The 24,988-nt window shown below is 37.1% G+C and overlaps 2 protein-coding genes across 3 annotated transcripts in view; one reads left to right on the top strand and one right to left on the bottom strand.

Moving 5' to 3' along the window:
• Positions 1-478: 478 nt before the first annotated feature.
• Positions 479-23,250, bottom strand: HACD4 (3-hydroxyacyl-CoA dehydratase 4). 2 transcript variants are annotated; one of them, XM_004286218.3, is made up of 7 exons: positions 22,881-23,246; positions 21,390-21,493; positions 18,985-19,112; positions 9,798-9,910; positions 5,494-5,600; positions 2,618-2,743; positions 479-1,711 (listed from the first exon to the last, which is right to left on the bottom strand). In XM_004286218.3, the coding sequence occupies exons 1-7, from the start codon at positions 22,916-22,918 to the stop codon at positions 1,629-1,631; spliced, it is 699 nt and encodes a 232-aa protein (XP_004286266.2). In that variant the 5' UTR covers positions 22,919-23,246; the 3' UTR covers positions 479-1,628. The 2 variants fall into 2 exon arrangements, with proteins under 2 accessions (XP_004286266.2, XP_033273226.2); XM_033417335.2 differs by lacking the exon at positions 2,618-2,743 and having other exon boundaries at positions 22,881-23,250.
• LOC101289308 (heterogeneous nuclear ribonucleoprotein U-like protein 2) overlaps positions 22,917-24,988 on the top strand; it is a 24,130-nt gene continuing 22,058 nt past the window's right edge. Inside the window, 1 exon segment of the mRNA XM_049711854.1 lies at positions 22,917-23,008. Within this exon segment, the coding sequence (XP_049567811.1) occupies positions 22,917-23,008 (92 nt within the window).

Here is a 24,988-nt window from a genome sequence, read left to right as displayed (position 1 = left end):
GATGCACTATACATATAAAATGGACTATTACTTAACCATAAAAGAATGAAATTCTACCACCTGCAGCAACGTGTATGGACCTGGAGAATATTATACTTACTGAAGTAAGTCAGACAGAGAAAGACAAACACTATGATATCACTTGTATGTGGAATCTAACAAATAATACAAATGAATGTATATGCAAAACAGAAATAGACTCACAGGCATAGGAAACAAACTTGTGGTTACCAAAGAGGAGAGGTATGGAAGAAGGGACAAATTAAGCGTATGGGATTAACAGATACAAACTACTATATATAAAATAGTTAAGCAAAAAGGATATACTCTATAGCACAGGGAATTATACCCATTATCTTATAACAACCTATAATGGCATATAATCTTCAAAAATACTGAATCACTATGCTGTACACTTGAACTAACATAATATTGTAAGTCAACTATACTTCAATAAAAACAAAAGCAAAATAAAATGTACAGCTTAAAAGGATAATTTTAATACTTATTTTAAAGTTCCAAATATACTAACTTTATAAAGACATCAGCTATCTTTATTAATACTCAATTGTTTCTTTTCATATGTTTTATTTAGTGGAAATAAGATTACCCATCTTTTATAATTACATTTCCATTACCTGGTTCTTATTGTCACAAAATATTTAGTACCCTTTTTATATACTTACTGGATAATGAGATTCTATAATTCTCTCAAGAAAAGTGAATGATATACTGAAGGTACAGAAATTATTCTATTAGTCAATTATTCACATATATTTTAGAACTTCAAAGGAAGGAGCATTTTTCAAAAGTAGAAGTGATGACTTATATGTGATTTATAGCAATTAGCAATAATAATTCAGTAATAAATAATCTGAAGCATCACTGGTTCTCAATTTTCTTGCCTTATTTAAATGATTTACTATATTTTTGTACCTTTTATCTCCTTTAAGGTATGTATATGGCTTGATTAGATTTTTTTAAAAAGGAATATGGGGCATTATTTGTGAAAATGAAGGTCTATTCTGTTTTCCTCAGGGCTCTCTTTTAAACCATCAAAGTCCAAATAACTTGTGTAGTATTAACAAATACTCTTTCAGGGTTTGGAAAAATGTTTAAAGTTCTAAGTGTGTCTAATGTTTAAGGTGGGTCTGGGGACAGGGACATCTGTCTATAAAATAAGTTATTCTAGAAAAATACAGAACATATTACACATCACTCCCCTCCCACAGATCAGCTGCTGCTTGGGAACTCAGAAGTGAAAAGAAATATATGTAAATAGATGTAATTTAGGTTAACAACTTTGGTTTCTTGGTTTAACAGAATCTACTCCAGTTAAAATCCTATTTCTCATTAACCTTACAGGAAAATAATCAGGTTTCACACAATATAAACTTAACTTGTGTAAAATTCACAGCTTTGGTGAAACAGGTCATGAAGAGTATTCATACTAAAAACAACATGTAAGAAACACAGACTGCTGTATATGTCAAGAGTTTTGGGGAGGAGAGCAATTATTTCATGTCATGGATTTTTATGAAATACTAGGTATTTTTCCACCTGTGTTGTGTTTACTGCAGCTGAATCCACAGCCTCTCCTTTATTATGTCACATCAGAGTGCCATGCTTCACATTTTCTTCTTTTTAATGGGAAAGACTCTGACGACGTCTCTTCTTTCTGAGTAAAGATGACTATAGGTAAAATACATACCTGATGTGGAGAAAGAAATGGCAAAAATTAAGACTGATTAACCATCTCTGTGGAAAGAACCATGGTTTTGAAATACAGAGTGCTGCCTGGAGTCCAGGGAGAAGGCACTTGCAAAGGAAACTCAAAGAAGGAATACTTAAAGAGTGTCCAGATTTTCTGCAGAAGGAGAAGTAAAGCAAACTCCTCCACCTTACTGTTCTGTTTATTGCAAGGAAGGAACTTTTCTTTAGCTCTCTCCACTTCCCCTAAAGTTTTACATTTGTCTTCTCTTTTATGTGTTGTTCTTACATACCTGATAGTTGTTATCTTCTAGAGGTAATAATTACCTTAAGGACTTGTGAAGGACTTGTGAAGGTTAGAGCTGGAGAAACTAAAATTTAACAACAGAAGTCTGTTTCCCAATTTTCTGGACAAATTAATTAATTGATTAGATTTTCTCAACTGTAAGTTTTTGTCCTATATATTTTTCTTGAGCCTTTAGCACCTATTCCCACTGGCCTGCTAGAAAATGCTAGCACATAAGGGCAAGCAAACAGGAAACAAAACAGATATAAATGGGAAATCCAGAAATAGCCAAGTTCACTTAGTTTGACATCTAGATTTTCTTTGTAGATGCTTGTGTTTGTGGTGAAAACTTTTATATTTCATACACAAAGCAGTTACATTTTCTGCTAGTAAAACTGTTTTTGTTCATACACTGCAAACAGTGATATATTTGATCTCATGATGACCTGCAAAAAGCATTATAACTTCTAAATATTTTACTAACAAGGTCTAGTTCGTCATGTCAGCCCTCTTTTTCCATCTCTCCCATGTTTACAGACCTTTCTACTAAGGTAGATGGCAGCACAAACCAAAAAGCACAGAAAGAATGCAAAAACAAAACAAAACAGAAAAGCCACTTACCTATAAAGAGCATCATGAGATATATTTTCAGCACATATGGGAAATAGATGGATAAGTCAAAGGGCAGCTTTGTGGAGTAAGTGCCAAATGATTCAAAATAAGGCAGTGACTGATAGATGGCAAATGCTGTTTAAAGAAAAAAGGAATCATGAAGGTTTCCCTCCTTAACTTGCTACAGAGATGTGTATATATGTATGCATAGTTGAAGGATATTCTGAATTTGATAACGACCATTTTGTGATAATTGCTGAATCCTTTTGCCAAAGCTATAGTTTGATATAGAAATCCGCTGATCAGATTGGCAAGGCCATTATAGCAGTGTGATTTCTTGAATTTTGTCCATTTTTTACTTTATTATGCCTACACAAAAATAGTTTACAGTGTTTCTTTTTTTTACTGAGGTATAGTTGATGTACAATATAAGCTTCCAGTGTACAACAGAGTGATTCACAATTTTTAAAGGCTATACTCCATTTATAGTTAATATAAAATATCGGCTATATTCCCTGTGCTGTATAATATATCCTTGCAGCTTATTTATTTTATACATAGTAGTTCGTACCAAAAATTGTATCTCAAAATACCTGTCCTCTTAGCCACAAGTAGGGGTTACAGACGAATGAACATGGAAAATGCTTCATCTATTCTCCTCTTGGAGTTTCATAACACGCATTGGTATAGCAGAGATTCTGTCAAGTTCTGCAATAAAGAAACTGGTTTCACCCATTTCCTCAGCTTAACTGGTCTTGGAATAGCTCTTTCTTCCTCCCCATCCCAGCAGTACTTAATAAAAATTCTGAGGAATCATGTGAGAAATGCTGGCCTAAATTATTTTGAGGGAGGAGGCTCATGTCAAATAAAAAGAGATGGACATTCTATGAAATTGTGTCCCATGTATAGACTTTGTATAACATTTCATGGAATAAAATGATAATGTACTATGGTTATATAAGATGTTCTCATCAGGGTAACTGAGCGAAGGTACATGGAAACAATGCACTGTTTTTGCAACTTATTGTGAGTCTAAAATTATTATTTTTTAATTTCTTTTTTTAAAAAGACAGAGGAAAACTCAGGCACCCACAGCTGTTAGAACCAGACAGTGGAATCGGCACAGAGTCTGCAACTGACACTAAAGCATGCCATCTAAGATTTCCATGGGCAGCACCTAAGTCTCTGGCATTTTATTAGTATAGTTGATTTGATTATGAATATGAACTTGGTTTTTGTCTTATATTATCAGATGGGAAACTATAGTTATTAAAAGATATTAGAATTATCAAAAGTCAAGCAGGTTTTCTTAACTACATGTTTTTACACTTTGGGACATTTGAAATATATAGAAATATATAAAGATAAAATTACTACGCTCTACCACCCAGAATTAATCATTATTGATATTTTGTTATATGTGCTTTCAAAATTTTTCTGGATAGACTTTGTTTTTTAATTGCAAGAATAAGTTTATGAAACTAATTTTAATAAAAGAATATGCATTTTATGGCAACTATATATAAACATGGCTTTCCTAAGAAAGGAGAATGTTTACAATTATGGAATAAAAAGAAAAGTTTCCTATATATTTATTCATCCCTATTTTTAGGAAAATATTAGTCATATTGCTACTTTATTCCTTTATATATTCTTTATAGTAGTTTTCATATTATCTAACAAATGAATGTACTTAATAAATAAATGTTTCAATGAGAGATGGATTTTGTTCTCAAATAAATGGCCAATCCATTTTTTATGGTTTTCAAGAAGATTATTCCCTAGATTCTTTTGGCATAGTCTATTTGGAAACAAAACAGATTTTAAAATTATGTCTAACGTGATTTACTATAATATAACCTCCTTTTCTCTGCTCACTGGTAGATAGACAACGTGTGGTTATATCATATATACTTTATAATTACTGCCAACATCACCATCATTTTATGTTAAATATTTCTGTATGTTTTCCCTTAGTTACTTAACATGTACCCTCTTAATTTCTTTATGCCTTTGGTTTTCAAAAACTTTTATCATGTCTGTTTCAGAGTTCCCTACCAGTCTGCTAAATCCATTACAGAGGGAAGCATATACTCCCCAAATATCCTCAAGCTCTTTGCAAATTGATGCTTTTAATTATTTGAGTTTAAGCTTTAGGTTTACATTTAGGCTAAGTAATTAGCCTACTTCACATTGTATTTAATAATTCATTGTTTATTGAGCATGTATATTGGGTGCATAAGACAAAGGAAGAAAGAAACAAAGACAACCCCAGATCCCCATGGAGCTTAGAGGCTAGACAAGGAAATAGACATTAATCAAAGAATCACACAAATGTCTAATTACAACTAAGATAGGTCTTACAAAAGAGATTCATTGGGGGAATTAATACTGATTAGGAAATTGAGGAACGCTTCCCTGAGAAACCAATGACTCGTCTAAAGGTAGAGTTAACTGTCACTGGCAGAGAGTAGGCAGCATGGTAGACGGTAAGTGGGAAGGCTAGTCCAGCCAAGGGGGAACTGAATTTCTATGCATTACAAATAATCACTGAGTCACTAAATGTTAAATCCCCTTTGGATGAGTAAACAGACTTAGAGAGGTTAAATGATTTACCCAAACTCAGCAAGTTAATGAAGTTAAAGGCCCTCAGATGTCCTCATTCCTCATCCAATATTTTGTCTACTGTGCAGAGCTGCTTCCCCCTTAACTTGACATTTTAATGTTTTGCTTCTTTGCATCAAGGGAAGTATGCCAGGAAAGATAACACCTAGTCAGCTGAACAGTAGCAAAAATAGTAACTTAATCATCAAAAAGTTTTGTGAATCATCATAATAGGATTGCTTTTGCCAGTAAGCAATACAGAAAAGTCACTCTTTTCTTACCTTCAGCGAGAACACACAAAGGATAAATTGGCATCCATAGTGTTTGACTGAGCCATGTCAAGACAGCATAGGATATTCCAATGACTGATAACATGCTGTAAGTGTACCTGAAAGGAGACAAGTTTGCTCATAAACATCATTTGCTGCTGATGTCTGGGAAATAGGAGAATACCTTACTGTGTAATTGAATACACAGATAAAACTGGAGAGTATGCAAATTCCTTACTTTATTTCCTGTAATGTAAGCAGGAGAAGAGGTAAATAATGGAGAGAGAGGAACCGTGTCAGTCTGGCTTGTCTTATGGGGTGGATCACGGATAGAGGGAAGAGAGAAAAATGTAAATCTTATCCCCCAGCAAATTACAGTTACAAGTTTCCTCAAATAGTGACTTCAATTTCACTCAGAAGCCAAGCCCATTTTATGCACAGGCTAAGTTTTTAAGACAGACAGACTTGTGAATACCTAGGTAATGAATTTTAAAAATAAAAAAAATATGTGCCATCTTGTGTGAATAATTAAAGAACTGGCCTTAGGAGCTTGTTTTGGGTACAGGAGTTGGTTTTAAACCTGCCTTTATGATGTAATAGATGAAGTAATCAAAATCTTTTCATTTCTCAAGCTTAAGCATACATCAGCATCACTCAGAGGGCTTGCTAAAGCACAAATTGTTAGGCCCTACCTCCAGAGTGTCTGATTCAGTGGACCTGAGAATCTGTATTACAAACAAGTTCCAGGTGACGCTGATGCCACTGGTCCAGGGACCATACTTAGAACTACTGGAATAGGCAGTGCATACATATGGCAAAACAAAATTCAAAACCTTGAAAACATGAATGCAGAAAAGTAAATCTTTCTCTCATTCCAGGACCCTAATTCCACTCCTCAGAGGCAATGACCAATGCCAATTTCTCATATATTCTTTCCAAAATATTTTTGCATATACTTACCTATGTGTATATATACTATATATAATATAGATCAGCAGTGCAAGCACTCACCAAACATAGCATGTTATCAAACTTTTTGTTCTTTACCAATATAAGGGAAAAATGGTATCTCACTGCTTTGATTTTTTTCTATTACAAGAGTAGGTAAGAATCTTTTCATATGTTTAAAAATGACTTCTGATGAAGTCCAATGTATCTCTTTTTGTTGTTGCTTGTGTTTTTGGTATTAAATCTAAAAATCCATTGTCAAACCCAAGATCAAAAACATTTACCCCTATGTTTTCTTCTAAGAGTTTTATAGTTCTATCTCTTCCATTTAGATTTTCGAACCATTGAGTTAACTTTTGTATGGTGCAAAGTAAAGGACCAAATTCATTCCTTTGCATGTGGATATCCAGCTGTCCCAGCACCGTTTGACCAAAAGACTATTTTTCCCCATTGAACGACCTTGGCATCCTATCGAAAATCAATTGACCATAAATTTGAGAGTTCATCTCTGGACTGTCAATTCTATTCCACAATATATCCTTATGTCCATTATCACACTCTTGATGTGTGCAACTCTGGTTGCTTTGTAGTAAGTTCTGAAATTGGGAAGTGTGAATCTTCCAACTATGTTCTTTTTTGAGATTGTTTTGGCTACTCTGGGTTCCTTGGGTTTCCATATGAGTTTTAGGATCGGCTTCTCAACTCCTGCAAAGAAGCCAGCTGGGATTCTGATAGGTATTGCATTGAATCTGTAGATCAGCTTGAGGAGTGTTCCATCTTAAAAACATTGTCTTCAACCCATAAACACGGAATATCTTTCCACTTATTTAGATCTTCTTTAATTTCTCTGCACAGTATTTTATAGTTTTTAGTGTACAAGTTCTGCCCATCTTTTGTTAAATTTATGTCTAAGTACTTTATTTTTTGATGTTTTGTTTTCTTAATTTTATTTTAGGATAGGCCATTGCAAATGTGTAGAATACAATTAATTTTTGTACAGCTGACCCTTGAACAACACAGGTTTGAACTAACTGGGTCCACTTATATGCAGATTTTTTTCAATAGTAAATACTACAGTACTACACTATCTGGGGTTGGCTGAATCCAGATGCAGAACCTAAGATACAGAGGAACCCTGTATACAAGGGGCCAACTATAAGTTATATGTGGATTTTCAACTGTGCGGAGGGTCAGCACCCCAACCCTTATGTTGTTCAAGGGTCAACTGTGTATTAATTTTGTATTCTACAACTTTGCTGAACTAGCTTATTCTAATATTTTTTAGTCAATTCCTTATGATTTTTTATATACAAGATCATGTCATCTGCCAGTAGAGATAATTTTACTCCTTCCTTTCCAATGTGGATGCTTTTACATCATTTTCGTGCCTAACTGCCGTGCCTAGAACTTCCAGTACAATGTTGAATAGAAGAGGCAAGAGTAGACATTGTTGTCTTATTCCTATCTTTGGAAGAAAGATCAGTCTTTCATATTAACCATTATGTTAGCTGTGGAGTTTTCACAGATGCTTTTATCAGGTTGAGGAAGTTGCTTTTCAAAAAGTCATTCTATGGTAAATTGGGAAGATAATTCTGCCCCCATTTTACAGAGAAAAAAATGAGTTTTAAAAAGGTTCAGTACTTAGGAATTTCACTCCTAAGAGAAATGAAAACATATGTGCACACAAAAGCTTGTACATGGATGTTCACAGCAGCATTCCTCCTGACCAAAAAGTAGAAACAACCCAAATGTCCATCAACTGATAAATGAATAAGTAAAAATTGGTATATCAATATAATGGAATATTATTCAGCCATAAAAAGAAATAAAATACTGATACCTGTTAAAACATGGACGAACCTTGAAAACGTTATGCTAAGTGAAAGAACCCAGTCACAAAAGGTGCATATTATATGATTCCATTTATATGAAATGTCCAGAATAGGCAAATCCATACAGACAGTATGGTAGTGGCTGCCAGGGCTGGAAGGAAAAGGGAATTGGGTGCGACTGCTAATGGATTTGGGGCTTCTTTTGGGGGTGATGAAAATGTTCTCAAATTAGATAGTGGTGATGTCTTTACACATGTCTTTGAATACACTAAAATCAACAAATTTTATACTTTAAAAGGGTGAATATTAAGGTTCATGAATTATCGCATTGCTGTTATTTTTAAGGTTGTGTGATTTGCCCAAGATCACATAGCAGTGGAGGTGAGGTTCATACTGAGATCTTCCACTTCTATGTCCAAAATTCTTTCCATCACATCACGATACCACTCTCAATGCCAAAACCACTTTGTTCTCTAATGGGTCTACTGAGCTTATCTGAGACTGAATCGACACTGAAAGAGTTGGGCATACCAGAGAATGAAACATCAGAAAGCCACAGTCCCAAATAAGGCTCCATGTCTCATAAACAGAAAGTCATGGGCTACAAAACTCCTTGAAGTTTGCCCCAAGTCCACAAATCTTTCAGTTAAAAGTGAGAAATAACTAAGTTATATATAACAAAGAATTACAGTCACTTTAATTCAACAAAATATTTCATTAAATTCATTCTACTTAGAATATCTTAACTCAGCCAAGTTATTGACAATATAATAAAGAATTTATATAACCTCAGCTAAAATGCTAGGGTTCTTTTGTTACCCATCCACATCCAGATCTTTCAAGCAGGAGGGACGGTTCTCATTTGTGAGAGCTTGAAGTAGCAGTTAGGAGCCTCTCCAAAGTGAGCCACTGAGCAAAGGGCTCAGCAATTTTACACCATTGCTGGTAGAGATAACACACAAAGTTTTAGAATTAGAAGGAAACATAACACCATCGGGAGCAAGGGTTCTTAACCTGAGGTCCAAGGATTCCCAGTGAGTCCATGAAAGAACTTCAGTTATTTGAACCCGCTGGAATTGTATACAAATATGTTTGTGGAGGTGTGTTTTTTCCCCAGAGAGATAAGGCCCTATATTTATAATACTCTTGAATTCCAAGAAACCAACTTTGTAAATTGTGACTATGATAGAATAAAAATCTTGCTTTGCTTATTAAAGTAACACATACCAGAGCAATTGCAAAGAACGCCTTTCATTAGCAACAGCTGCGAGGTTTATTCCAAATTGGTGTACGCCAAGTCTTCTGCTGGGAACCTGATGCAATGATTTGCTCTTGATACCATGGTAGGTTTCCATTATCTTTGATATGCCCATTATGGAAAGCACTAAAAATACATTTCCATATCAAGATAAAATAATATGAAAAGGGGTTATGTATTTTTCTCTCATTCAGAGTAACCAAATGTAAGCAGCTATTACTGGCTTCACTGTAGAAAGCAATCTGGCTTTGTTTTAAGAGATTATTTTGCCTCCTTACCTAACCATATCCAATAGATTCCAAAAGATGAATAAAACACACACCACGTATTTCTCTTGGACTTCCTCTTGACTGGTGATCACCACAAAGAGGATGATTATTCTCTCTGTGAGCTAACAAAGAAAGAGAAAAGTCAAGAATTAGGATCATCTGTTAAGCGGGTAGGTAATTTTCTAATTTTAAAAACCAGAGTTCCTCTTAAAAGTATGCTTTAAGGGCTTCCCTGGGGGCGCAGTGGTTGAGCATCCGCCTGCTGATGCAGGGGACATGGGTTCGTGCCCCGGTCCGGGAAGATCCCACATGCCGCGGAGCGGCTAGGCTCGTGAGCCGTGGCCGCTGAGCCTGCATGCCCGGAGCCTGTGCTCCACAACAGGAGAGGCCACAACAGTGAGAGGCCCGTGTACCACCAAAAAAAGAAAAAAAAAAAAGTATGCTTTAACTATAAATATATATACTACACAGTTAACATGATCTCTGAGGGAGCAGGGTTACAGATGAATTTCATTTCTTCCTTTTTGTTTTTCTGCATTCTCCAAATTATATGTAATGAATAAAAAGATAACATATTTCATCTGAATCAGGGCATGTCCCTTCTTGTGATACATGCACACATGGTTTTTACTCACTTTGACAAGCTTTTATTGAGTGTCCACTATGTATCAGATGCTAAGACTACATATATAATGAAAGCATGGTCCTTGCTACACAGGGTAGCAATGGTAGGAGAATGTGGGGCAGTAACTGTAACACAGTGTGAATAATGCTGTCATTTAAAGGGCTATATATGGGAGCACAGGGGAGGGAGATACCTGTCTGAGAAAAAGATGCGGAAAAGATTTATGGAGGCAGGCAACATTTCAGTTGGATCTTGAGGAATGGACAGGGGTTTGTCAGGTAGACTGGATAGGAGAATGGGCATCCTAGGCCAAGGGAACAGCCTGAGCAAAGAGGCAGAGGTGTGAAAACACACAGTGTGCTGGGGAGTAAGGAGAACCCCTGGGGGCTAGAGAGGAGGTGCACAGAAGGGAATCCTAGGAGATAAAATTGAAAATGTGTTGGGGGCTGGGATGTGAAGAGTTTTGAATGACAGGCTGAGAAACTTCCATTTCATCCAACAGGGAAGCCCCTGTAGTTTTGGGGGTTTGGGGGGGTTTGCTTTGTTTTTAGGTTTTTTTGGTGGGGGTGGGTGGGAGGTGGGAGAAAGGGAGAAAGGGGATGCGATATAATATAATCCTAACCCACATAAGCTAGTGGAAAATGAAAAGAATTCAACAAATTCATATTTTTCCAAGTCAGTAAGCATCTATAAATCATTAAGAATGCACACATTTATGGCTCAGCTCATTACTGACCTCAAAATATACATTCCTCTTTCCAATCTAATGTGCCTTCTTATGCCATATTAATATACTTTGTACACTCTGCGTTTTTTGTTTGTTTTTAATAGAACATTTTACTTTCCTCACAATGGTCGAAGGAAAATATCCATGAGATTGAGGGAGCATGTTAGTGATAAAGGAAGATGAGGGCTGCTTTGTATTTTTCAATAGCTGTCTATTTTTAAAGCGGATCAAGGACTAAAGACTGGGATAATCTATGACTTAGAATCATAGGTTGTTAGTCCTGGAAAATCACCTAGTGCAGAGAAATCCAGGATTTGCCAACATTGGGCCACATGATCAGAAATCCACATGTAGAAGCTGTATCAGCGTGTTTATAACCACATTGGTGAGTCAAGAGGGCCCTTGCTTGGCTAAGGAAATTAGATATGATTCAAACCTTAGTCAATCAATGGAAGCTACCTACATGGCTGTTTTTCTTTTGTCAGTCTTTCTTTACAATGCCCTAGTTTCTTGATTTAACCATATTTATATAACAAATTAGACTTAACTGCAATGATAATTACCGAATGATCCAAGCTTGCTGCTATGACACCCGGCAGCCTTCGGATACAAGATCTTAGCAGCAAACAAGTATTTAGGCACTGCCTAATCCTACATTTGATCAGTGCCTGCTAATTAGGAAAATTATCTAATTTTTGACAAAAATCTCAGGAGATACACACATGAATGCATATACACATATTTCTAATTACATGGCTGACTACTGAAAGAGAGAACATAAGCTACCTTTTGATAAGATGGCTCTCTAAGGGCCCTGCTAGATACTTGCCCAACCCCACCTTTTTACAAATAAGGAAACTGGGAACCAGAGAAATTAAGTGACTTGCCCATACTAGTGGCAGACCTGGAAACATATATATCCCAAGTCTCCTGGTTTCCAGAGCTGCAGGCAATCCCTGATTTCAGGCTGCCCCTCAACTAATGAGTAGGGAGGGAAAACTCTCCTAAAAGAGAGAGACTGGAGCTGCACAAAGAAACTCACGCTGTTTAAAATCATCACATGAGGGACTGTGGCATGTTAGTGATGGTAACCTGACTGCGGAGAAATCAGCAATCAGCATGCCCCCCAAAACACAACCACATATATACAGGAAGGTATGTGAAGGTCCTCCTCCCATACGATGTCAGTCTAATTAATAAATTATCTGATGGTTATTTAAATCTAACTTGACCATTCAATGGTAATACAATGGGAGAATTTAGGGGGCGATATTCTTAAATTGGTAAAAAGCCAATATTTATTAGTTACTTTGTGCCACGTTCCAAACACACGCCATCTCATTTAATCTCCATAACGACCCTAAGAAGTGCTATTGTTATTATCTGCCTTTTACAAAGGACACTGCATTTTACAAAGTGAAAGTGACTTGCCTACAGATATGAAATCAAAGTCTAGACAATGTCATTCTAAATTCCTTGTTCTGAAACACTAAGACATTTTCACCTTTCTTATTTTATAGGCTACACCCTCGCATAATGTCTATGTTATAGTCCATTCTCAAAAAAAGAAAAAAAAAGCCTCTCCTGAAAAGTTAAACCTTAAAACAAGAACTTACTTGATTTTCTAAATCAACACCAAAATAATTTTGAAGAATAGACTTTTAAAATTTATTACTTTTCTTTACATATAATAGTTTGACCAGTTATTTAGAGCTTTACACTTGGGAAAACTTAGCACTTTGTCATTTTAAACAAATCCTATGAGAACATGACAATTACTAATGAATGGTCTTGTAATGTTTAGTGCAACTCAAGCAGGCAGAATAAAAGCACAGTAAAAACACTGTAACTTAGGCCAAATTAAACATATTGGTAATGTGGTTAACTCAAAAATTTGGTAACTACAAAATAAAAATATTTTGCATTTTTATGTTCTATTTGGGAATCCTGAACTCCAGATTAAGCAATGACTAAAACTGTTACTTTATAAATGGCATCTAGCAAATTAGTTATAAACTACTGAAGGAGTAAAAAAATCATACTTCAACTATAGAGAGAATTTCTACAATCTTAAAAATAAATTAGTTTTAGCCTCAAAGACTATTATATTACTAAAAGGATATCCCAAACTATTTTAGATCCTGTAAACTTTTGTTGAGAAGTTCAGAAACATACCCTTAAATGTTCAAATCACCACATTCTTCTGTAAGACAAAAGCATCTAAATACTATTTATATATTTTTACTTATTCATCAATCAATAGATATTTATTGAGTGCACTATTCTGAATCCCGAGGGGTATAACACCAGGAACAAGACCAAGTCCCAACCCTCATGGTGTTTATGTCCTAGTTTGTGAGATAGACACTGTAAACAAATGTAGCATAATAGTTGAGCGTTCAGGAAAACTAGCCCAAATCCGTATTTTTGCTCCACCATTTACAATTTATGTGAACGTGGATAAGTTATTTAACTTTTGTGTAAAGTAATTATACTGGAGATAAAAATAAGCATAATTTAATGTAGTGATTAGTATATTTACAGGAAAATACATTTTTCTATATAATCAAGACTATCAGTGAATAAAAAAGTTAATCTCAGCATCTTTAAAATTATACTGTGAATATAGATTTATAACTATCACACTAAAGAACTCCACTGATCAAATGCAAAAAATACCAGAAAAATCAAAAATCTTACGTACAGAGTGAATTGTATGTAATAATTCATATGTACAGAGTGAATAATTCATTCTCAGGAAGCATCAAAGTTTTGGGAATCTCATAGCACAACACTATCTGCAGTACAGTTTTATCTCTAACAATATAAACCTGTTCCCAACTTAAAACTGGAGAGAAAATCTATATGACTTTATGGAAAAAAAAAAATTAAATCTAGCAATGCAAAGAAGCACCTGTGTCACGGATTAAAAGAAATTAGGGTGAAACTTTGCTGTTTTCCTAAAAGGGTTTATTTTAAGACACTCTCCTTGGGTATATCCTTCATATTTGTTCTTATGAATCTGTGACTGTGAAATCTTTGGAATGATTTTTGACAAGCAGACCCCTGCTTGTCCTTATCAGAAATAGGATGTGATGTCGGTAAAAATAAAAATTGTTCTGGCAATTTGGGCTCACAAATGGAAGTCTGTAGGCACGATAATTTGGGGGTAATAACTCCCAGTGTTTTGATTTATAGATTTAAAAAATTGTGTAAAATGAAGACATGTGCAGCTATGTTTATTGGGATGCAAAGGTAAGGAGGCAGAATTTAGCCGTTATAATTCAGTTATGTATGAAGTCTTTGCATTTCTCAAAAGGTAAAGGAGTAAAGTGGATAACTCTGAGGGTTTCCTAAAGGCACATCAGCCTAATGTCATAAAACAAAGGTTAGTTTTGTGGATATTTTCCCTCTCCCTGAGTTGAAACATCCTAAAGCTATATCAATAAAAACCTCTTTCTCAGGCTTCTGCACAAGCGAAGTCAGAAGAAAGCCCTTCAAAATCAATATTTCAGGGTTGGTGGTACTTCCGCTCCATAAAAGCAAGTTGTTTTGATTAAATATACTAAAATAGTTTCCCAATTCAACTTTTTTTAAAAAATCAAGCTAATAAAATACGCAAGCTCATTTGGGAGCAAGGCGTTAGAGAGGAGAGATGCCAAGTTTTCACTTATCACTTTTAATTATAGTTATATTCTACTTTTGGACCTTTTTTACTTTCCCATTTTATAAAATTAAAAATACCAAAAGTTTACTTTATTTCCTGATATAATTTTAACTGGCATGTAATTGTTTCCAAAAATGGATGTATATAAACAACTATTTATGTTATCATTTTGCCCGTTTCCTCTAAATTGTACCTTTAAAAAATACATAAACTATACATCTCTGTGTTAACTTATTATAGTCTTATCGTCAATGGGTTCCCCCCACTTTCTTTTACCAATTGTAATATTAGAAAATCAAGTGGCTTTTCCCTAACTGTCAAAATAAAGATGTGTATAAAACATTTAAAAACGTACAGAAGAAAACACAGAAAACAAACATACCCTCCTAAACACACACCACCGTCATTTGATACATGTGATTCTAATTGCTCAACTAGCTAAGAGTTCCTACCTCTTTTGGGAATTACTTATCTTGATATTTTGGAAGACCAGTTCCCAAAAAGAGAATTCCGTTGTGACTTAGCAATCTCACAAAGGTAATGTCAAAATAACATCACAAATGAGTAGACATGTTTTTCAACCTACTTGAAAGCAGCTAGACACCATGCATTTTTCCAGATACTATATGCAATCAGCTATGATTACTGTATGAGTAGCTTAGCCACATTCTTAACTAGTTTCTTCACTTAAAAGTGGGGAAACAGGAAAACCAAGAATAATTACACAACTTTAGACTTTCGTTTGGTTATTTTAAAGTTAGGGGCCTCAGAGTCATCTCATAATGAGGGAATTCTTCTAATTATCTGCAGAACTCTAATAAAAGAAGGGGGCAGAAAATGAAACTCTGGACCCAATGCTGTGTTCTTGAAGCTTTTTTACAATACTATGTCCATTCTGAAAACCATAGAAAAGATAGTAAATGAATAAAAGAAACAGAGGACAGGTAGAATCTCAAAGAGATAAAAAGAGGAAGCTAAACATCACAACAAAAATTAACAATAATCAGCCCAGAATGAGAATGGTAACGGTCTTCACTACTATGATGGTCCCTGACTGCTCCTGACAACAGAAACTTAAAAATCATTTGAGCTCCAACAACAGTAGACTTTGCCACCTCACCTTTAAATAAAAAGTGTCAGTGTATACTTGCCATTATTTTTTAATTACCAAACCAGGATATATTCTGATTACAGTGATCATACTTCCATAAGCCACTACAGTTTCAATTAATAGTGATTAAAATCACACTTAAATATTCTGGAATTTCTAGGACTGCAAGAAATCAGATTTCTAAGTTGTATAATACTTTCTATTTTTGGATAAGTCTACATACTTTTGGAAAGCATAAAATATATGCATATTTTCTAGACATATTCAAGATGCTCTTCTTTCTTACAAATTTAACTGTCCTGCTTCTCACTTGCATTTCCTTCTTTGGAAATAACTAAAATAACACTGCTCTTAACTTTGAAACTGCTGTTTTACCATAAAATTAATATTATCCAATTTAGCCTAATAAAGTACAAAATCCAAAAAAGTATGCCAAAAGAAAACATGACTTAGATTCAGATAAATTTGATCATACTCCAAGCAAAATAATTCCATATGACAGAATACAACTTTCATTTAACGTGGGTTGTTACTTCTGTTCTCTAAAATTAGCATTAGATGATGCTATATGCATCTTAGTTGTTAACAAATAATAAATACCAATAAATCTTTTCCTAAATAATATGCTTCTTCTGGGACATATGTGTACCCCTTTTTATTTTGTAAGGAAATACATTTAAGGCATTTCCATCTAGGTTTTGGCTAGCTGACTACTCTGTTACTAGTTTGTACTCTAAATATTGCCCCAATTTTTATTTTACATTTGATATGTCAACACTGAAAATGTCTTCATCCTAATGAATACTATTTCTCTACTTTTACTGAATAAACAAAAATCTCCCATGAACTTGCAATGCTGAGTTGATAGGCTCCTCAAGTTTATACTCTGATTTCCATCTTTTAAACTTTCATGGTATTTTAAGCAAATTTTAATACAAGGATCTATGCCACTCCTCCAATCAACAAAATTGAAGGTGTATGTTTCTGTTATAAGCACTTTGCTAGGTGCTGGCAATACAATCAGATTCTGGTATTTCAAATATTTTTACAATGCAAATTGGTCATATTTTGTTATCCATTTTTCCAATTTATTTTGCAAACAGTTAATATTATACTCATGTAAATTTTAAACATATGCTCATATAGTCACTTAACCTTTATCTCTCCTTATGGAAAATACCACTTTTTTGTTTTTCTTGCCTTAATTCAGCAATGATTTAGTATACTAAATATCTACCAGTGACTTTCCCACCTTCCTTCAACCTGCCTTTAAAAGGAACAATGGTCATCTAGGGCTAGATACAAATGATACCTAAAATAACAGCAATAGCAACCAGGTATTGTATTCTTTTTTTTTTCTTTTTTAACATCTTTATTGGAGTATAATTGCTTTACAATGGTGTGTTAGTTTCTGCTTTATAACAAAGTAAATCAGTTATACATATACTTATGTCCCCATATCTCTTCCCTCTTGTGTCTCCTTCTCTCCCACCCTCCCTATCCCACCCCTCTAGGTGGTCACAAAGCACCAGCTGATCTCCCTGTGCTATGTGGCTGCTTCCCACTAGCTATCGATTTTACGTTTGGTAGTGTATATATGTCCATGCCACTCTCTCACTTTGTCCCAGCTTACCCTTCCCCCTCCCCATAACCTCAAGTCCATAAAGTCTATGTCTTTATTCCCATCTTGCCCCTAGGTTCTTCATCACCTTTTTTTTTTTTTTTTTTAGATTCCATATATATGTGTTAGCATACAGTATTTGTTTTTCTCTCTCTTACTTCACACTGTACGACAGACTCTAGGTCTACCCACCTCACTACAAACAACTCAATTTCATTTCTTTTTGTGGCTGAGTAATATTCCATTGTATATATGTGCCACATCTTCTTTATCCATTCATCTGTTGATGGACACTTAGGTTGCTTCCATGTCCTGGCTATTGTAAATAGAGCTGCGATGAACATTTTGGTACATGACTCTTTTTGAATTATGGTATTCTCAGGGTATATGCCCAGTAGGGGGATTGCTGGGTCATACGGTAGCTCTATTTTTAGTTTTTTAAGGAACCTCTATACTGTTCTCCATGGTGGCTGTATCAATTTACATTCCCACCAACAGTGCAAGAGGGTTCCCTTTTCTCCACACCCTTTCCAGCATTTATTGTTTGTAGATTTTGTTTGTTTGTTTGTTTGTAGATTTTTTGATGATGGCCATTCTGACTGGCGTGAAGTGATACCTCATTGTAGTTTTGATTTGCATTTCTCTAATGATTAATGATGTTGAGCATTCTCTCATGTGTTTGTTGGCAATCTGTATATCTCCTTTGGAGAAATGTCTATTTAGGTTTTCTACCCATTTTTGGATTGGCTTGTTATTTTGATATTGAGCTGCATGAGCTGCTTGTAAATTTTGGAGATTAATCCTTTGTCAGTTGCTTCATTTGCAACTATTTTCTCCCATTCTAAGGGCTGTCTTTTCATCTTGTTTATGGTTTCCTTTGCTGTGCAAAAGCTTTTAAGTTTCATTAGGTCCCATGTGTTTATTTTTATTTCCATTTCTCTAAGAGGTGGGTCAAAAAGGATCTTGCTGTGATCTACGTCATAGAGTGTTCTGCCTATGTTTTCCTCTAAGAGTTTGACAGTGTCTGGCCTTACATTTATGTCTTTAATCCATTTTGAGTTTATCTTTGTGTATGGTGTTAGGGAGTGTTCTAATTTCATTCTTTTACACGTAGCTGTCCAGTTTTCCCAGCACCACTTATTGAAGAGGCTGTCTTTTCTCCACTGTATATTCTTGCCTCCTTTATCAAAGATAAGGTGACCATATGTGCATGGGTTTATCTCTGGGCTTTCTATCCTGTTCCATTGATCTATATTTCTGTTTTTTAAGTGTGCAGTGTTTTAGGATGAGGTAAGTTTTTCATGGAATTCTCCTTGTTAGTGATGTGGGTTGCAAATTAGCAAAGGTTGGCTTTTTCACTGCCATAAAGTCAACAGAGGCTATAAATAGAACAAAGTTAAGTATGCGACAAATTCTATAATACAAATAATGCGATTAAAACCTACCTGCAGAAACCTAGGCAGAAGATGGTCTGATTCAATGCCAACATATATGTGCAGCAACTCCAAGAGGGAAATAGATTGGCAAAGTCGCATGACAAGTCCAATTGCATAAAAAGTGTCAACCATTGAATCTGTGTCCAGTGAATTAAAAAGACAGACATGGTAAGTAAAACATAGATCACAACCCAAATCTATAAAGCACTTTGAAATACAGTTGAGACTCCTTATTTCCTTTTTCTCAGTACATGTGAGAAATTTCCTAAATAGATTACTAAATTACAAAGACTATGTAACCAAAGAAAACACTTTATATCATTGTACATTTTAATTGCTCCTCTTCCAGAAAGGATTTAAAACTTGAAAAAGAAGGCTCCATGGCCAAAGCTAAAGCATTTATTCCCCATTTATGAGATTCTAAAGGAATCCCAGCATAAAAGTAAACAGCTAGACTCTAGACTACACCAGTGAAAACAGGCTGGAAGTCAGTTTATTAAAGAAGCTGTGGTGCCCACACCTTGTCCATTGACAGGAAAATGACAGAGATGAGAAAATACTATTTCAGAGAAGATTTATGGAAATGAGATTAATGATGCCATGATATCAAATAACATCTTATGTATATCTAGCATTTATGGCTCATATATATGTAGTTAGTGCTTTCTGGATTTCTGTGAGTTTTAAACACTGGAACTTGGGCCCACTGCAGAGGGCCCAAAACAAATACTGCATTTGGAGAGAGCTGAAATGGGAGGCAAACAAATGTTCATCTAAATAGGATAAATGTGTTGGTTTAAATTTTAAATTGAAATCCTGCCATGTTAAGAATCTTCTAGGGAAGTCTTTGTTGTTTTCACTCCCTAGTGATCATTCACATGATAATAATTTATCAACCACAAAGGGTGTCTCTTCCCAGCAGCTCTATGAGATAGACATAATTATCATCCCCATTTCACAGATGATTCCTGAGGCATAGACAGTCCATGCTCTTATCCATGGCCCTGCACTTGCTGTAACAGAATTATCAGTCACACGGCTCCTTGAAGGAAGAAAGTAGCAGACGTTACTAGTCCAGGTGCTTGAGTGCTGTTGAGCTACTTAATTTATACATTGATTCAGGAACTGTACTGAACCCCACATAGTTCTTTTCAGCCTGCCTTCCATATGAATGGGTTGTGTTTCTTTAATAATACGTAGCTTTTATAATTATAACGGCAGGATAACAATTAAGAAATAAGTACACTGCTGACTAAGGCACTTTTGCTACTGGAAAGGCCAGGCAGCATAAGAAAGAGTTCATGCCTTGTTACTCATGTTGTGAATGACCTATAATATGCCCTCAAAGCCACAGCTAACTTCCAAGGTCTAGAAGTTATGTTTTTTCCTAAAAATATAAGGGAAGTTTTCCTAAGCCCTGTGTTTTCCTCTGCTTGAGGACTCCCAACACTCATAGTTGAAATTCAAGCCTCAGGCTGTATCTTTGGAGGTTCTTAACAAAGGCAAGAATTTATCTGTAGATTGCAGTAATGAAAAAGCAACATTTATGGTGCCACAGAAGTGGATTAATTTTCTGAGGATACAGAAGTCTGAATTGATGAGCACAGCATGACTTTTCCCAGATATATCCTAGATGTTTGTTTTTAGCTGAAACCAGCAGTTGCTCAAATTGTCAAGTCATGCAACAGTTGTAAACTGTGATGACACTTACCCATGTGGGGATGGAACGTGAAAAGAATGTTATTTTGACAGTCAGAATGTTAAATGACAGTGATTCATTTCTTGGAAAACTGAAATGCATTTAAAATCTTTACTTTTTAGGAAAGTGGAGGAAACTTATGACTTAAACCATTAATGCTAACTCCCATATAGGTGATGAGTCATCTACAAAGTGTGTCATTTTCTTATGGACACACTGCCCTTTAAAGGGATCAAATAGAAGCCTGGGGAATATAAAGTTTGTCTTTCATTTGTTAGTAGTTTCCAGTTATCTGAAACCTGGGGAATAAAAAACAGGAGAAGAATTGGTTAATTCCTGATTTCTCTGCAAAAAATGTTTTACTGGAATTTACAGATTTCCACAACACACACCAAATCTGCTAAGGTTTGGTGCAGAACAAAAAAGGAAGAGTGAAATGGCACCACCCCAACGCCATGTCTATGTTTTCAGGGCAAACGCCTACTCAGGGGGAAGCCACATACCTTTCCCTCATCTTACCTCCCCCTCCTCCTCCAAAAAGGTTTTGGTTTTTGCAGTAAGAACAAAGTATGCTTACTGAAAAATATGGTCACTACATTTTAGAGAAGTGAAGGCTATTAGGTGCAGTTCATAGAAGTTAAAAAATTATTATAACCAGGACTAGGTGAAAACGAGGATTGAAAGTTAAAAATCCAAAACTGTTTTGGGCTTTTACCTTTTCCAAATGAAAAGAATCTGACTGTCATATTTGTGAATATCCATGAGTGGCCACAGAACTGGATTAAGTAGTAGATGAAAAGATAGGCATTCTTCCTATACCTACAATAAATACAGGAAAATACTTCATTTAAACATATTAAACACTTCCTTTATAATCACCCTTTCAGCATTATACTCATCTTTTCACTAACTTACTGGCCAATCTGAGCAAGCAAGAGACAACTATTCCATATCAGAGTCTTTTATTTGGTTACCCCTCTAAACCCCATCAGATTTTGAAAGCACACTATCTGTTAAAGTAACCATCCTGAGTTTGTTTAAAGATAAATATGGTTCTATTTCAAAATCCACTTTCATCTTTGATAAACCTCTAACCTTGCTGCTCCCCAAGGAATAAAAGCATTGCAAAGTAGGCTTTGAATATTTTTGAAAAGAAAATATGGATGGAGAGGGGCTGATGTGGTCGATATGTGTCCCTGCTAAGTGCAGAACTTGAACTTGATAACTAGGTTATAGTTACAAGAGGGGAGTAGCAATGGTGGTATTCCCAGGTGGTGGATAATTCAATCATGGGACACACCTGACTTCTGAATGCATTATGTGACTGGGGACAGTGTCTCACCACTGCCTATTATATTTTGCAAGAGCAGATAGCTTCCTTCACCAGACACACAGAGAAAGCAGTTTAGTCACTTGGGCCAGATATGGGAAGTGAAGCTGGCTTTTAAAATGGGTTGCTGGGGAGATGACTAAGAGAAGACTGACAGATACACGTTTGAGGGAGTTAGAGAAAGCACCGTTTGAAGTGTTGCCTCTGGTTCGGAAAAGCGGTGGGAGTGGCCCTGCCCAGGGTAGACAAGATTTTTCTCCTAGTTGGAGACGTGAAACCTCTGGGAAATCAGGCAAATACGTTGGTAAGCAGATACAGTGTAGCTTGATGATTTTACCTGGGCACCCCTACAGATGACTCAAGTACTACTAAATGAGTGGGGAAGAGGAATTCCTCCCTCAAACCTACAGCAGAATCACATGCTGCGTGGGTTAAACTTACACATCGCAGGCTCTACCCTCGTACCACTGGATCAGTTTTTCTGGAACTGGGCCCTGAAATCTACACGTGTGATTGGTGTTTCTGCAGCAAGTAGAGAAAGTCAAGGGAAGGGCTCCAGGTCGGCGGAGGGGGAAGAAAGAAAAAGACGGCAAGAGAGAGCACAAAAGGAAGGGTGGACACGCAGCCCGTCCTTCCCATTTCCATAGCTATAAAATGGGGGAAATAACAGTTACTCTTAGGGTTGTCGAAACAACTGAATTAGCTAATACCTGTCCAGAGCCCCACGGAGTGTGGGGCCTAAGTTTGCTCGGGCGCTGGCCGGTGCTCCCCCAGCTCATCAGTATCGGCACCACCCACCGCCCAGTTCCCCACCCTCATCCCCGGCGGCCCCTCCTCCCGTACCCGCTCCTCTCCCTGCTCTGCCGAGCGTCCTACCTGGGCTGCAGCCAGGCGGGCAGCTCCACGGGTCCCATGGGCCGCCGTCTCCAGGCCCTCCACGCCGACCGGGAACGAACACCCGCCAGGACCGCCGGAGGGGAGGCCGGGCGGCCGGGCGCGGAAGGGCGGGGCCTCTCCTCACGCAGCAATTTACCAAAAAAAAAAAGTTCCTGAAGTTCCTGCGGCGGCGGGAGCCAGCTGCACCACCACTGGCACGCCGAGGCGCGGTAGGTGCCCGGGCTGGGCCGCCCTGGCGGGCGCCCTAACACACCCCAGTCCCAAGTAAGGTGCACCAGGCTCCTTACCCGGCTTCCTAATCTTTGTGTTGAGACTCCGTTGCAGCCTCGTAGAAACTAACGGACCCTAACCCCTGACCCCGGAAGCGCGCAGTCAAGCCATCCCAAAGCCTGCTGGGATGCGTGAGCCCCAGGTGCCGCCTCTCATTACCCTCACCTGTGAGAGCGGTTAGGCTAGGACGATTGTGAGCAGGCCTTCCCTAACACTTTTTCAGCCAAGAGGCCTGATTCCTCAGTATCAGACATCCTTGCCCTCTCATTTCTCCTGGGTCCTCACTGATGCTTGCAAATCCTTTTATTCACGTTGTGTTATTCATCTCCCTATCCTTTGCCCAGCCCTCAGAAACCTCCTGATCACTCAGGCCTATGGCATCACTCTCTCCTTCATGCTCTGGTGACCCACTTGCTACTTTGCTGATAAGATCCAGACCATCTTCCAGCTTCTCTGCCTTCTAAGGGAAATATCCCCAAATAAATTTAAAACAAAACAAACAAAAAGCCGAGAAAGCACTTGCAAGTAAGCAAGACCATATGCCCGATTCGGGGAGTTGGAAGGTAGTATCCCCATTTTAGCTAAAGGGAGTTGAACCTTTCAAAAATATGTTAAGGCACTTGCCACAGGTCACATGACTGATAAATGGCAGTATTAGAATCTCAAGGTTTTTTTGTTTTTGTTTTTCCATTAGGCTAGCTATAGTTTCCTTCCTCCTAGTCCATTCTGACCTGGTACCTCATCTCTCCATTTCTCTGCACCTTCCCTCACCCCCTGCCCTGGGTCGGAAGTTCATCCCTCTCCTGCATTCACCAGTCCCTTCTCAAAGTCATTCCATCAGTTATTACCCACACCTTCTTCTTGCATCTCCATCCTGTCCTTTCCACTGGCTTTCACCACAGTTTAGGAACATCTTCAAATCTCTCCCACCCTAGAATTACACATTTTATTCTTTCTGCTTCTCTCTGGACGTAGTTTTCTCTCTCCTTTTTCTCATAACTCCCTGCCCACTCTCATAATCAGATGCTTCTTTATTTCTTACCATCTTCCTGGTCCATAACACCTTACTATTTAACTTCCCTTCCCAACACTCTCCAGAAACTGTTCTCTCAGGGAGGCTGCCTTGATTTCTTCCCTGAGTCCCCATTCTGCACCCACTGTGTAGATGACCCCACACAGTTCTTGCTCTTGGGGAGAATTTCATGTAAAGAGGAAACTGATTTTACAAGCAAACACTGGTGGCTAAGCAGTCATCAATGTCATCAGTGCCCAGGCCAGGCAGCGAGAGAGGAATAAAGTCCTGGATGGACTGGAATGGGGCAAGAGGAGAAGGCAGAAAGCGACCCTTTATCATAAAACACGGACCCTGCATCTACATCCTCCCCCTTCCTCCCCTTCCACAAGTCTACTGCATTTACCACCTTCACCTCTCTTCCCTGTGCCTCTGCAACTCTGAATGTTAGACTTTTCTCGCCTTCTGTCCTTTCTTTCTCTCTAGACGCCTCCTCTTCTCCAGCTCTATTTCCTCTCAGGTCTGCCCTGGGCCATCTTTTCCCTTTGCCACCATGTTATTCCTCAGCACAGACATCTCCCCACACGGCTTTATCTCCACGCGGATAATGGCTAACTCTATTATCTTCAGCCTCTGTTGTTTTTTTTAATGAACACTAGTTCTGGCCTTTCAGCAGCTTCTGGATATTTCTGCATGAAAATCCCATTGTAACTTCCAATTGAATCTATTTAAAATAAGCATACTGTCTTTCTTCCCATATCATTATCTAATTTCCTACAGGGAGGCCACGGTTTTCCTAGTCATT

The sequence above is a fragment of the Orcinus orca genome, chromosome 6 (genome assembly GCF_937001465.1).
Source record: "Orcinus orca chromosome 6, mOrcOrc1.1, whole genome shotgun sequence".
NCBI lineage: Eukaryota > Metazoa > Chordata > Mammalia > Artiodactyla > Delphinidae > Orcinus > Orcinus orca.
Note: the sequence above shows the minus strand (reverse complement) of the source record. Positions and strands in the feature narration are given on the sequence as shown.